This window comes from Sinohyriopsis cumingii, chromosome 1, assembly GCF_028554795.1.
Source record: "Sinohyriopsis cumingii isolate HCF-2022 chromosome 1, ASM2855479v2, whole genome shotgun sequence".
Classification (NCBI taxonomy): Eukaryota; Metazoa; Mollusca; class Bivalvia; order Unionida; family Unionidae; genus Sinohyriopsis; species Sinohyriopsis cumingii.
Genome location: NC_142961.1, coordinates 103132171 through 103148048, shown reverse-complemented (window position 1 = coordinate 103148048; position 15878 = coordinate 103132171). Strand labels below are relative to the sequence as shown.

The 15878-nt window shown below is 36.0% G+C and overlaps 1 protein-coding gene across 1 annotated transcript in view; it reads left to right on the top strand.

The window, feature by feature from the left end:
* LOC149807465 (uncharacterized) overlaps positions 1 to 15878 on the top strand; it is a 496731-nt gene that overhangs the window by 38247 nt on the left and 442606 nt on the right. Inside the window, exon 3 of the mRNA XM_089956330.1 lies at positions 4021 to 4082. Within this exon, the coding sequence (XP_089812456.1) occupies positions 4021 to 4082 (62 nt within the window). The remainder of the gene's footprint in view (positions 1 to 4020; positions 4083 to 15878) is intronic.

Sequence of the window (15878 nt, the reverse complement as noted above, 5' to 3'; positions counted from 1 at the left end):
TTTGGTCGTTTAGCCCAATATGCAGCCAAGTGGTAACAGGATGTAAATGTATAAACGAAGAGGGGTAGAATCAAGTATTCTGTCGCCTGGAGGGCATGATTGGCCAAATAAAGGTAGATATAGTGATTAAAGCAGAAGAATAAGGACTAGCCCGACTGTTTTAAAAAGCACTTGTCCTGGACTAGCGACTTGGAAAATTTTACTTGTCCGACTTAAAAAAAATGACTAGTCCGGGATGTCGGGCTATGGGATTTGCTCAGCCCTGAGTTTATGTGTTTTTGGCCCTTGATTGATTTAGATTTATAACTTTGTCTTTCAATTATTTTGGCATAATATCTTCTTGTCTCCCTTGTAAATTTGTAATGTTGCCTTAACTTCACAGTGTACCATTTCCATCATATTGGCATTTATACAATTCAGAAGTGAAGTATATTTGATGTCTGATGAAACGTGGTGCACAGAACAAACACTATATTATCAAGAGGTTAGTTAAAATTGCCGACATTGGAATTTCAATGCACATTTTATATGGGGAATTATAAATAAAAAAATGTGAACACGATCCTGCTTATATAGCAATGTTATTCTTTGGTTTCCTGTTTCGTATGCTCACTGCGTGGCGTGCCACTGTATTCGTATTGTTGAGTATATCGCATTGGAGTATACGAAGCAGTGAACTAGACTACTTGAAAGAGTTAAAAAAAACTACTACCTCTGAAATTGATATGTCATCGAGAGTGCTCCAGTGAACACGGATTGATTTTACGTTCTCTAAAATCACATGTTGGCATAAGTTTTACGAAGAACATTACTAGTTAAACTTACTACCAAGACACAGATTACCTTTGACTAAACAAAGTCAAGGGGCCAAGTGGAACTTTATTTTTGTTTAACTCTTAAAATGCATAGATGTTCACCTCCTGTCTGCACTTTGTCAGGGTGATATCCAAAATTGTATAGTAAATCGCCAAACAGCAGAGGCACTTACTTAGCAGTGATGGTACAGTGTGTGCCACCAACACTAGGTCAGCAGAGCAGATTTAATGTAAACAAGCCCATTTTTATTGTTGTTGTTTATATATCATGTCAGAATCAGTACTGATTTGAAAACTTAATTTATTTAAACATATTAAATGCCTGTTACTTATTTTAAGGCTGCAGTTTTGAAGATAGTCTCTCACTCTAGCATGCTCGGAGATCATTTAAAATTTAAATACTTTAAAGCCTTTGTTCCCAACTCGTGGCAAGATGTAACTGGCTAGCTTTATTTGGTGGATGAGTATCGTCGCATCGTATTTGATTTTTAATTTATCACTTGAGATTGTCATTAATGCCAATAAGATCACTCCAAGTGATTATATGCTGACGAAATTGCATCCAATTCAATTTAGTCTGAAATGAGAAACACTGCAAGATGGTAGTGTCACAATCATCATCACTGGTGCATTATGTTATAATGGGTTTTACCTGTAATTTACGTGAGCTTGAGGCTATTACTTTTCACGTAAAATTTGTCATGTTCATAATTTCAGTAGTCCCATACCTAGTCCATGTTGATATATATCTGACATTGTTTTGTGGGAAGGACTAGTGAAAATACATCAGGATGAGTAAATTTCTCAATCTGCTAGAATTGCTGGTTACAAAGAAATTAACATTAAATTCTAGTTCCATTTTGTTGAAAGCTATTTGGTAACTTTATAAAAGCAGGACTTGATCTGCTGCTTAGATTTTGTCACTTGGTTAAGACTTCTGTACCCTTAACCTCTTGTTGGAAGATACATATTTTATGCATTAAAAAAATTAATGCCATTTTTTAATTCAAAATTGTAAAAATAATTGAGGTTTAGAATATGTAGGGCTGGAGTTGGTGTCAGATATTTTTTTTAAAGGGGCTAAAGAAAGTTTTTGTGTAAACTGAAAAGTAAATCAGTAGATAATAAAAACAGATAGGTGATTCCTTGCTTTTCTGTATTTATGTTTCCTTAACTCTTGTTCCTTAAATCATTGTAAAGTTAGAAAGCCATTGATTGATACTTGATAAACAGATGGTTTTAATTCCTATCTATCTTCAAGTAGTTCCCATCTTAGAATCAGCCATGCATGAGTTCTGGAAGCCTCTCCTGTTTTGTTAAATTTCTCCAGATCATAAATCATTTGTGACAGGATCTCCACCATGTCTACAGTTTTATGATCTTGGCAGATATTTCCATAGCCAGTACACAGATGTACATTACTTGCTGATTTTGTTTTAAATACCAAATATAAACAAATATTCTAATTGTTTTTCGCTCCTGTACCTGTGTTGTATGTTGAGGTTTCTTTTCAGCTAGTTCACACACCTGAAAAAGTATAGGGCCTTTCATTATCTACTGAGAGCATTGCAAGTTTTTAACCTAATTATAGTCAAGATGTTTGAAGACATTCATGCACAAAGATGCCACAGATTTGTTTTGCTTTTGAGGAACCAACATTTTGTTTTGCTTTCAGGTATTCATTTACTTTTTTGTTTAGGGAACTTGAATCATGAGATCAAGGTTTTACAACCATCAATGAGTAAAGTGCATCACCCATTTTTTTTTATTTCTTGAAAAACTTAGTACAAAAAGCCCACAATATCACGTCCTTTTCTGGGTCATATTTCCGCCATTTGTATTAATTTTCTCAGGGGGGCCCAGAGTGGCAGAGTGGTCTAAAGCGCTCTCCATTACGGATCACTGTCATCTCACCTCTGTCTGCGTGGGTTCGAGTCTTGGATTCAGCCAGTGTGGGTATGTGAGAAAGTTTGCCAGTAGCTTCTCGAGGGTTGGTGGTTCTTTCCGGGGATTTCCCGGATTCTTCCTCCACCATTAATACTGGCCACCATGTATAACCTATTGTGTGCTGAAAAATGGCATTAAACCCCACAACAACAACAACAACAACATTTTCTCAGGATCTGTGATATTTTCTCACTCATTTCTAGATCACATTGATGATCCAATAGTTCTTTTTAGTGATCATCCAATTTCTGACTGTACATTGTAAGAATCTCTACCTCTTTACATCTGTCAATGCAGAATGCAGGGAATTGGCAATAATAAAAAAATAAAACATTTTATTTGGTATAATTTAGCATTATTCGTTGGGTTGGCCAGGGACCTTTCTGATAGGCCAAGTTTTGGCACTTGCCTAATACCCTAAGTAAGTGGTTGTCAACGCGTGGGCCATGGAGTTGTGGGGGGGGGCTGCAGGGTTATTCTAAAAGAGCATAAAAGGAGAACTATTAGCATGTGGGGCTCCACAAAGATAATTTGAAGTTAAGAAGAATGGGTCCTCTTACTAGAAAAGGTCTGGAATCACCACCCTAAAACATTTTATATTACCGGTATTGAAATTATTGCATTGGGCCAGGAAACCAGATTAGTTTGTGATGTACTGATTGTTTTGACAGTCTGCACCCTTATTTAATTGATTCATGGAAGAAAACATATCCATTCTGCTTTGTACTTTATTGCATATGTAAAGATGGGGGGAAGGTGTATTGTCATATCACCACAAGAAACAGGTAAATAAAAAATGAAAGGGATTTCCATCCCATGTTTTATTAAATACATTTGACACAAACCCATTTAATTTTTTATGGCAACTAACAGATTTATGAAGGTTGTTGTTTTTGTGAACTGTTGACAGATTTACTTTCCTTGAATTAGCAGTAATTTGCAGCCCATTACTGGTAGCCTCGCTGCATGCTTACAACACCGACACAATGACATAGATGTTAAATATGGAGAAAAATGGACAGCATATGAGTCTGTATCATGATACGTGTTGTGTTGTAGTCCTGGTATCGCATTATGTATTATATTTCCTTCTATGATACATATTGCATTTTATTGCAACCTAATTATTGCTATATTTTCATATTTTGACCTAGTAGGTGATGCATAGACTTACTAAATAATTTACTGAAATTGTGTATTATCATTTAATTCAAAACAAAATTGTGTACCTATATAAAGATATGCTGTTCTTTTTCAGACCAAAGGGATGCTGTACAAAAGAAGACATTCACAAAGTGGGTGAACAAACACCTAATCAAGGTAAGCCATTGATATAAATAGTGTGTTCCTGTCAGTACAGTTCTTTTCATAACATGGGATCATGTTTATATTGATATGGTATGCACTCAGTTGCATTGTTGTCTATACCCTGCTAGAGTGCTTTTTCCACTTAGTGTCATCAGGTCATTAATCCGGTATGCTCTGAAAGTTCGGACTTTGTTGCTTGTAAGATTATTGCCCGTAGAATATTCTAGGATATCACTACATACTGCCCTCTCAAGGTTGGGCCCTGCCTTTCATGGGGCCACCCTGTCTTAAACCTTGAGACATTTTATACATGTCATACAAAGATGCCAGCCATTTTGATTTGGGTATAATCATTCCTGTTTTTAACTTCAGATTATGCCATTATAAATATTTATGGCAAGTTGTGATTTTCCAGCTGACAAAATTTTATATTGGCAAGCAACAACATAAACAGCTGTACATCTAGATCTTTGAAATGTGTGTAATGTGATTGTATTTTTTAATGAAAACATACAGAATCACTTGTATCACAAATTCAGCCGAAGGATGACCAATAAAAAAAAAATTGTGTCACCCTAGCGCTTTATTTATTGTGAGAGAAATTGAGATAGTTATTGAAATAAAAGGTTGCCAATATGGATTCTTGGTGGAAAAAGATGTTTCAGAAATTCAAAATGGAATGTGATAGGAATCAAAATTGGGTTAATCCTTTTCCTTCTCAGGTTTACTCTTTTAATTTCATGATGTGACATAGTGAAAAAGCTGAATGAAGAAGCATATTCCAACCAAATGTGCACTTTGGGGTCTTGTACTTCAAAAATATATATTGGTATATACAAAATTTAAAGTATATATATTTTTTATGTTGAAATAGAGGCTACATAAAGCTGACATAATAGATTAACATTGGCAGATGTTGGCATCTCTGGTCATATGGTAACACTCCACTGTCGTGGTGGTTGGCATCTGGGCATATGGTAACACTCCACTGTTGTCTTGGTTCGCATCTCTGGTCATATGGTAACACTCCACTGTCGTGGTGGTTGGCATCTGGGCATATGGTAACACTCCACTGTTGTCTTGGTTTGCATCTATTCAATGGACACTATTGTAGATGCAAATGTAAATGGATTTTCAGGGTTTGTATGTGACTTTGAAGATGCTAATATATATGAACATTTAAATATAGAAATAGGATGTCAGAATGATAAAAGTAATATGGAGACAATCTCAGTGAGTACCCCATTGCATGATGACTTACATGTAATTGATATGAAACTAAATACAAAAGGTTTTAACATAGGTCACTTAAATGTACAAAGTATAGTGGGAAAGATAGACCAGATTAAGTTAATGTTGTCTTCCATGGAAAATAATATACATGTTTTAGGACTCACTGAAACCAAATTAAATGCTAACCACAATGATGATCTATTTCACTGTCAAGGCTACAATAAACCATTTCGTAGGGACAGAGAGACAGCAGGGGGGGGGGTCTTGTTGTATACATTAGGGAAGATGTAAATGTAAAAAGGCGACTTGACTTGGAGTCACATGAAATTGAGAGTATCTGGGTGGAAATTTTTCAAAATAATGCAAAATCTTTCCTAGCTGGTTTCATTTATAGACCACCTTCCTCCAAAGCATTTTGGAATGATAACTTTTTGAAACAAATAGAAAATGTTCTAGCACAGGAGAAAGAAACATATATACTAGGAGATATAAATAAGGACCTTCTCAATACTCAAATAAGGAACAACTGGATGGAATTTATTGAATCATTAGGCCTAGACCAGCTGGTAAATGAGCCTACAAGGGTAACAGAAAAATCAAGCACTCTTATTGATCACATTTATACTAATCTACCAGACAATGTGGCTTGTGTTAATGTACCGAATGTTGGTCTTAGTGACCACTATCCTACTTTTTTGACAAGAAAGGTTAAATGCAAGAAAAATAAGAAAAATACACATAAAACGATCACTTACAGATCGTTCAAAACTTTTAATGAAGAACAATTTCTCAATGACCTATATAAAGTTCCATGGAGTATGATCCAAAATTTGGATGACATAGATGAAGCCATGAGGGTGTGGACTGACTTGTTTATGGATGTAGTATCTAAGCATGCACCACTGAAAGTACATCGAGTAAAGACTGATATTCAACCTAATTGGCTTACTACTGAAATCCTAGATGCTATGAAAACACAAGACAAATTCAAGGCTATGGAAAACCATGCACAATATAAAGTATGGAGAAATAAAATAACAGGTATGATCAAAAAAGCTAAAAAAACTTATTATCAATCATTGCTTGAAAACAAAAAGAGCAACACAAACTCCATTTGGAAAGTCTTCAATGAACTCACTGCAGGAACGCACAAAAAACAAATAAAATTCACTCACTTCTGGTAAATGACACCATAGTCACTGATGAAACTGACATTGCAAATGTTTTCAATGATTTTTTCATCAACATTACCACAAAGTTAAAAGAGCCAGTGATAGAAAACAACTTTAATGAACTGAAAAAGTTCTGCAGCAGTAAAATCTCAAAGGAGGTATGTTTCTCTATCCCACCAGTGTCAAAAAACTTTGTTAAAAAATGTCTCAGTGAACTTGATACCAAGAAAGCTACAGGACTTGATCAGATTGGTCCACGACTCATTAAATCTTCTGCCTTTGCTATTGTAGATAGCATAACATTCATAATTAATTTAAGTATTGCAACCTCATCTGTCCCCAAAATATGGAAAACTGCAAAAGTAACTCCTATTCACAAATCTGGTTCTAAGGATGATGCTGATAACTACCGACCAATTTCAATACTACCAAACTTGTCAAAATTGATTGAAAAACATGTCCATGACTCATTCATGTCATATTTAACCAAACACTTGCTGTTACACCCTAATCAATCAGGCTTTAGACAGAACCATTCCTGTGAGACTGCCTTGATCTCCCTAACGGATAAATGGCTTCAAGCACTTGACCAAGGTAGAATAATAGGAACTGTATTTGTAGATTTCAGGAAAGCTTTTGACATGGTGGATCATGAAATCCTTTTGAAGAAACTGAAAATCTACCAGTGTGATGAAAGAACAATTAGATGGTTTACTTCGTACTTAAATGAGAGAACACAACATGTTTACATAAATAATGTTCTGTCTGAACCTGAAACAATCAGATATGGAGTACCACAAGGCTCAATTCTAGGTCCACTACTATTTATTTTATTTATTAATGACCTACCACTTTTACTAAGAGACTCAATAACATCTACAGATCTCTATGCAGATGACACAACATTGTCAGACATCCAAAACACAAAGCATGAGCTCGAAATTTCTTTACAGAATGCCCTAAACAAACTGGAAAACTGGTGCACATGTAATGGCATGGTGGTAAATACTGGTAAAACTAAAATATTACTTATCTCAACACGGCAAAGAAGGACAAATCTTGATAGTGATGAACTATGTCTGACATGGAAGGATACAAATCTGCAAATAGTCTGTCATGATAGGCTACTTGGTGTTCTGGTAGATAATAACCTATCATGGACTGAATATATCAAACATACCAGTAAAAAAGTCAATTCAAGTTTATGGCTTCTCAGTAGGATAAGACATTTTCTCCCTGAAAGGCACAGGAAACTTTTATAACAGTTACATACAACCCTATTTGGACTACTGTAGTACAGTATGGGGTCATTCAAATGATAAAAACATAGCAAAGCTGGCACATCTTCAAAAAAGAGCATTTGGGCTAATATCAATCCAGAAAGAAAGCAAGGAAAGTTTAGCTGGTAGGTTAAAAATATTACCTATTAAAGACCGAATCTGTTTGAGAAAAGCCAAATTAATGTACAGGATATCTCAGAATAGTGCTCCTGAATATTTACAATCACTATTCCAGTATAGGCTACCTGGTAATACTCCCCACCTGCGATCCATGTAAACCAAACAGTATAAAATTCCCAAACCAAATAAGGAGTTATTTAAAAAAAGTTTCCAATACTCTGGAACTCTGCTCTGGAATAGTATTCCAGCTGAGATTAGAAATGCCCACTCTATTTCCTTTTTCCAAACCCAATATATCCAGTGGCTTCAGAGATGCAGCTTAAATAAATGAATTCCTTTGTGTGAGGGCCTCAGGGTAGATTAGTTTTTAGCTAATTGTGTTACCCTCTTTAAATAAGGTCATTATTATTATTATTATTATTATTATCTCTGGGCATATGGTAACACTCCACTGTCGTGGTGGTTGGCATCTCTAGGCATATGGTAGCATTATACATGTGCACTTTTGGTTATCAACGTTTTATCATTTAACACAATTGTTTTTATTGCATAAATGCACCAATGAAATGCATAAAAAGCCATCTTGCTTGTTTGGTACCTTAAAAAGAGACATTACTGCTTATAATGCCCTAATAGGCAGCCAGAATGGTCTTTGACAATGCAGGACTACGAAGTTCTAAGAGATCAAGCTCGTGGTATCTTTGTACAAAGATCTCTTTCTTAGTGTTTCCTGCGAGATGCATGATTTGAGTCCCATGTTGAATCTAATAAAACCCGAAGCCCCTCTTCAGAAAGAGTGATCATGCAAAAATTGCACACAGTCTATTTTTCATGAGCAGAACTAAACCACTAACATTTATTAATATTAACAAATCTCAGTTTGACTTCTACATCAAATGCCATATTCTGGTGCTGACTAAGTCACTTTCTTATGCTTTCAGTATAATGGTGTATGTCCATATGACTGCCTGTCAGTTACCAGTTTCATTTCTATATAATAACTTAAGTTGCCCACCATCTACAGTCTCCAGCCTCTATGGAAGCTTGCATTTTTTAAAACTTAGATGACATAATTAAAAAATTGTAATCGTGAAAAGTATGTTACTGTTGAAAATGTGTCAGATCTTCAAGTAAAAGCCACTTCAACCTACTTTTTTCAGGATGAAATGTGCAATAATTTTTTACCCTTACCTGCAATAAGTCTTTGATTTTTCGTGGAATAATAATGTGCTTATGAATGGAATTTGACTCCCCTTTTCAAGCTTGAAGTATGAATTTTCAGACTTAGGGGCAACATACATATATAAATCACTGGTGAGCAAGTGATGATATAGTTGTCTGATACCCTTGTCTATCGAAGATGATCATTTTGTAACTTAGATTGTTTTCTCTACGTAGCCCACAAAGAGCCATCCTTGAATGTCATGAATTATAAATTCCAACTAAGGAAGGATAAATATAGAAACCTACTTTGTACAGAACATGAAATATCAAGGCATCAGGGAAAAGTGTCATAAATTATTTTTAAAACGATTTCTTATATGACAAGGCAGATGCAACCCTGTGTCAAAATTTGTGAACTCTGCAAGCCTGTGTCAGAACTCCATCTAGATAGTATAAGGAGGAGCCTAAAATACCCCCTCAACTCTTGCTGAGAATGAAACGAATTTGAACATTCAGCCAACAAAATCAGTGGTTACAAAAAGGAAAGCAAAATAAAGTTTTTGCCAAGGCTGTAAAAAAAGCAAAACTTGGACATCAGTATCAACAGATGTTGTCGGCTGGGAGAAAAGATGAGTGAAAATATGTAATATTTTTATATAGTTGATGTATTATATTAAAAACTTTTGCTATACTTATAATATGTGATGTAAAATTGAACAAAATATTGTGGCTGAATTATGTATTAACATTCACATGCACAGATAATAACTAAAGCACTAATGTTATTAGAGAACAAGTTGATGTCACAATGAACATTGTGAAATTCTTCAAGTATTGTTTACATTTGGGCAAGTATAATTTTCAAATGATTATTTTTTGTTAGAATGAAATAACTTTGCAAAATATTATGACAATAAGGGCCACAACATGCATTTTTTTTTATGCTTTTAGCATCTAAAATGCACTTTTGGCCGATTTCCCCATGAGATGGGGTATGGGCCACCATGTGGAAGACCCAAGACACCCCCTTCACATTTAGTTTTTTTATTATTATAAAGAATTCAAATCATGTCTTTTATCTTTAAGCCTATTGAAAACAACTGGAAATTTGCATTTGAATAAAATAAAATAAAATGTGATTTCTTTAAAGCATTTAATACACATTCAAACAAAAAATAGTTGGTACTCTTTGAGATGGAGTGACCATTTAATTGGGGGTGGGTTTGGGATCTTCATATTATTGGTCTAATTCATATTTGTTTTTGTTGTTTTACAAATCTGAGAATATTTTTTCAAGCTAAATGGGGGCCACAGATTTAACAAGAAATAAGTCAGAAAATAATTGGTCAGTTTTTAAACTTTGTCAGATATTGTCACCACATAAACATACACATGCACACATACTCACATAATCACAACCATACAGACAAAAAATTAAAAATACATCAAACTTTTTGTCTTAAAATCCAATGAACAGTGGATTACAGCCTTTACTGCTTCTGGAGTGTGTGAGAGTGATGCAAGTGTCATTAGAGTTCATGATCTTTTTGCATCTTTACCGCTTTGAGGGAGTGACCAGCATGCAGTGGACACAATAGATAGAATGGTAAACAGGCATGTTACTGTTGGATTCAGCTTGTCATTTGTGCTTGGTCCTAATATAAGGTGGTGTTGATGTCATGCATTCCAGAATTATTAATCTCTTGTGTTCGCAGTGGGCATAGAATTAAATGCTCCCCTTGCTGTTTTGTTTCATAGTCAAACTCCATCACTAAAGAGTTCTTGAATTTAGTTTTGTTTGGATTTGCTCACTTCGCTGATGGTGATGGCTTCTCCTTGCCTGAATCCCAGCAGTTTGGACATTTTTGCAGTATAAAATGAATCACTTCCACCAGTCGAGCTAACAAATTAATATACAGAATAAAAACTGTCTTCACAGAAAATATTGCCCAGTTATCTTTAAAAAGAAGTTGGCTTAAATATTATCATTTAAGGTTGTGAGAGTTAACTTGCCTTTTTTCTTCAATAGACATATCAGATTATAGACCTCAAAAATAAAAATCAGGGTATTTTACTTGACAAACATTACCTGTGCACATCAGTCTAATGGGCTCTTCCAAGGCAGTGCTCCAAGGACTTGACACAACATCACCCTAGATTTTGTCAGTCAGTTTAGTAAATGGTGGTTGTTTATCTCTGCCTACTATAATTCCCGCTATGACCATCAGTTGTATAAACTGCCTCAGGAGAATAGGTTTACCTGAGCAGGACTGTTTACTGTTTACACCTGCAGTAGGCTATATGCAGACATTGGCATGGTCAAGAGACGTGTCTCTGCCTTTAGTTTTCTTTTCTTTTAGGATTACTGAAAAATCATGTTTTTCAGAACATGATTTTGTGTGCTTGTGTGTATGTGTGTTGGAGTCAAAGTTGTATTTTTCTCATGACATATTTTGTTATGGCCGGTATGGGATCTGTAGACATGGTAATTTATTTTCATAATGAACAATTGCAAAGTTGTGATACAATTTGGTTATTGGCTTAAATGATAACCTCAGATATAGGTAACTTTGGAAAATAGTTGAAATTTATTGTGCTAATTCCCTAAAGATGAAATGTTTAACAGAACTATTTGAATTTGCTATTATTCAGCCTAGAAACCTCCAGCAGGATACTTGTGTTTGGGCTGCCAAAAACCATGAATTTCACTTAACTGACAGAATACATGAATTAATACTTCACTACAATCTTGATTTTGACACATTGAAGAGCTTACACCAGTAAAACAGTCTCTGTTTAGGGAGAATATATTTACACATTCTTATGACACTATGGTCTTGAACTAAAAAACAGAAAAGAGTCAAATTCAACCAATTTTTCCAAATAAATTCCAATTTTTGAATGTGCTGATGTGACAATAGCCTTGAATAGTGCTGATGTGCTGAGAGTCTTGATGTATCACAGTGATATAATCCAAAATGTTCATGAATGAATTTACACTAATCCCAGTATAATGATTTAATTCGCAAAGTGTTAATGAAGTGAACATTTACTGCAAACGTTCTAAATCACATAAGCTGAGCACATTTGATCACTATTTGTCTCCACTGTCGAAAGCTTTCCATACTGGGATTTGAATTCCCTGTGCTCAAGTAATCTTCTTTGTTTTAATATATATTTTTCCTCCTATTCTACTTGGGAAATAAATGCAAATGATTGATTTTTTTTTCACTGAAGAATTATGTTTTAATTTTACATTTTCTGTCAATGATGGTTGACCTTGTGCTCTCAACTGATGCCAAAACTACTCAAAATCAGTATCATTTTTTTGTCAGCCAATGAAAATGATGTCGTAAACAACTTTGGCAATGAGTGCACTATATACAATACTCCTGGAATGAGCTTAATTCATTAAAAAAATCAACCATGATCTTTTTCTTAGTTTTTTGGGTCCTTGTGCAGCAGGGTGGTCTAAAGCACCCACCTTTACCAATAATTGCAATCACACCTCTGTGTGGGTTCGAGCCCCAGGCTTGGCCAATGTTGGTATGTGAAAAAGCTTTCCATTAGCTTCCCATGTGTCTGTGATTCTTACCTGGATTTTCTTGAGTAGTTCCACTATCATTTATACTGGCCATCATTTATAGCCTGTCATGTGCTAAAAAATTGCATTGAATCTACAAAGACATTCCTTATGGGTGCCATGGAGCGAATGTACTTGTACCAAAGATCAAAGGTAAAGGTCATTTATACAAGGACACAGTTTAAAATGAACCTAGTTGTGCCGTATTCATCAAAATTGCTATTAAGAATAACTATTATCTTGAATTCATGGAAATTATTTTCGACCAGTTGAGTTTCAGACCACACTGGTCAACAGTGAAATCATTACTGACTTGAAAAGGCCCTAATCTGTAGTATTTTGGTGTGCCGAACACAAATATAACCGTGAAAAATTTGTATTGGCTCTCGTTTTGAAGATATTCATATACCTCATTTTCTATGTTTCACTGTGTAAATTTCTCCAGTAGGACTGCAGCAACATCCGGAATAATGATGTAACATTGCATAATACCATCATGCTCACATCATCCACAGTTGATTGCATCATTTTCTGATGCAATGCAATACTAATGCCATGCGGCTGCTGAAGTAAGTTGACGTCAGCAGTGTACTATACATGTGTAGGCCTATTATACTAATGCCAGGCGGCTGCTGAAGCTGACGTAAGCAGTGTACTATATAAAGCCCAATCAGATAGGTTCAGCATTTAAAATATTTTAGACGTTGTGCGAGACAGTTCAAGCTACTGTTACATAAAACTTATTATTTTATCCATTTACGTACAATAAAGAACAGTAATGCCTCGAAAGTGTGTTAATACCGCGGACAATTTTTGCTATATTTGTGGGGAAGTGACATTTGCCAACCAGAAGAAAAGTATCAATTCTCAAGTGAAGAAGGCATATCATCTTTACTTCGGATGCAAGGTTGGTGACCAAGACAAGCCTTGGGCTCCGCATATATGCTGTGCTACATGTACAACACAGCTTTCACAGTGGTTGAATTGCAAAAGGTCATCAATGCCGTTTGCAGTCCCAATGGTGTGGAGAGAGCCAAGCAACCACCTAAATGACTGTTACTTCTGCTTGGTTCCTCCTCTTTCCGGCGGAATAACGAAGCGAAAGAAGTCGAGAATAGTCTACCCAAACATTCCGTCTGCATTGAGACCAGTTCCACATGGTGAGGGACTTCCTATTCCAGAACCTCCAGCAGAATATTCTCTTGATTCATCTGACGAAGACAAAGGTGAGTCGACCTGTTCTTCTCCTGGTCCATCAGCATGCAGTGATCCAGATTTTCACTGTGGTGCATCATCAACCCCACACAGAATAACACAGGAAGAACTAAATGACCTGATTCGTGATTTGGACTTATCAAAGAACAAGGCAGAATTGCTAGGATCAAGACTCCAACAATGGAATCTTCTAGAAGAAGATGTCACAATTACTGCATATCGAAAGCGCCACCAGCAATTGGAGCCTTTCTTCAGAAAGGAAAGTAATCTGATATTCTGTTCCGATATTGAGGGCCTCATGAATGCTTTAAAAATCACTCATGACCCACAAGAATGGAGACTATTTGTGGACTCTTCGAAACTGAGTCTCAAGGCTGTGCTTTTGCACAATGGAAACATTCTTCCATCTATTCCAGTAGCGTATGCTGTCCACATGAAAGAGACATACGATAACTTAAGGCAGCTACTGAATTCCATTGAGTATAACAAGTACAGCTGGCACCTCTGTGGTGATTTGAAGGTAGTTGCCCTTTTAATGGGACTGCAGCAAGGATATACAAAATACATGTGTTTCTTATGCGAGTGGGATAGCCGAGCAAGGGAAATGCACTACATGAGGAAGGAATGGACTCACAGGCAGAATGTAGCCATTGGAGAGAAGAATATCCAACACCCAGCTCTGGTTGAGGCTCAGAAAATCTTGCTACCACCCCTTCACATCAAACTAGGTTTGATGAAGAACTTCGTGAAAGCCATTGACCGGACTTTGCCAGCATTCCGATACCTGCATGAAAAATTCCCTCGACTCAGCGAAGCAAAGATTAAAGAGGGAGTTTTTGTGGGTCCTCAGATTCGAGAGCTTTTCAAAGATGACCGGTTCAACAACTTGCTGGAAGGTGACGCGAAACAAGCATGGAATGCTTTTCGCCTAGTTTCTACAAACTTCCTCGGAAATGTTAGGGCAGAAAACTATAAGGAACTAGTAGAAGACATGTTGATGAAGTATAAGAAACTTGGCTGCAATATGTCTCTAAAGATTCACTTCCTTCATTCCCATTTGGATTTCTTTCCTAGCAACTGTGGTATTGTTAGTGATGAACACGGCGAACGTTTTCATCAAGATATCGCAACAATGGAACAAAGATACCAGGGAAAATGGTCCACTACAATGCTGGCTGACTACTGCTGGACACTCCTCAGAGATGCTCCCGAACAGCTGTACAAGAGACAGGCGAAGAAATCTAAGATGTAGTCAATGACTTGATTTTTTATAGGTAGGCTATTACAGTTGACCTTTTACTATTGGAATGCATTTCGTTATGTAAACATTAATTTCTTGCAGATTACAAAAAAACTAGAGCCAATTTTGCAATTTGACTGTCATATTCGTGTTCAGCACATAAAAATTGATAAGAATTTACTAATTTTATTTCAGTAACATGACTTTTGTAAAAATTTGTTGTCCAGTGCCATCAGACCATTCTAGGAACTCTTGTTTTTCCCAGTCACAGGTTTCTCGAAGCTGACACGACACTCTGAAGCTCAGATTTGCATCAATTTGATGTGAGGATAGACAGGTTCCTAAGTTCTTTTGCAAAATTAGGATGAACAGTATGTATCAGTAAATATAAACTTTTTGTTTTTCAACTTGAGAAAGAGGTCTCTTGAATTTGTTTTGGTGGTACATAACAATTCTTAGGTACAATATGGCATTTGTGTTTATAATGGAGTAAGTATTTGATGTGTACATTATCACCTGTCCAAATGTTTTCTGCACTCAGACAGGTGTAACTGAATCATGTCTATGTCAGACCTATGTGTAATCCAATGCTGATTGTTTGACAGAATGTAATGAATATTTTTTGATCACCAGAGCTATAAACCTTGATCACGTGTCTTACAAACTGCTCCAAGACAGTCTTGTGGGCAGAGTTCTGTTTCCCTTTGTCACAGGTGAATGGTGACATGTGAGATTCCTCTATCTTTTTTACAAGATGATAAAAGTAGACATATGTCACTGTCAGGTGGCAAAACAGAGGAT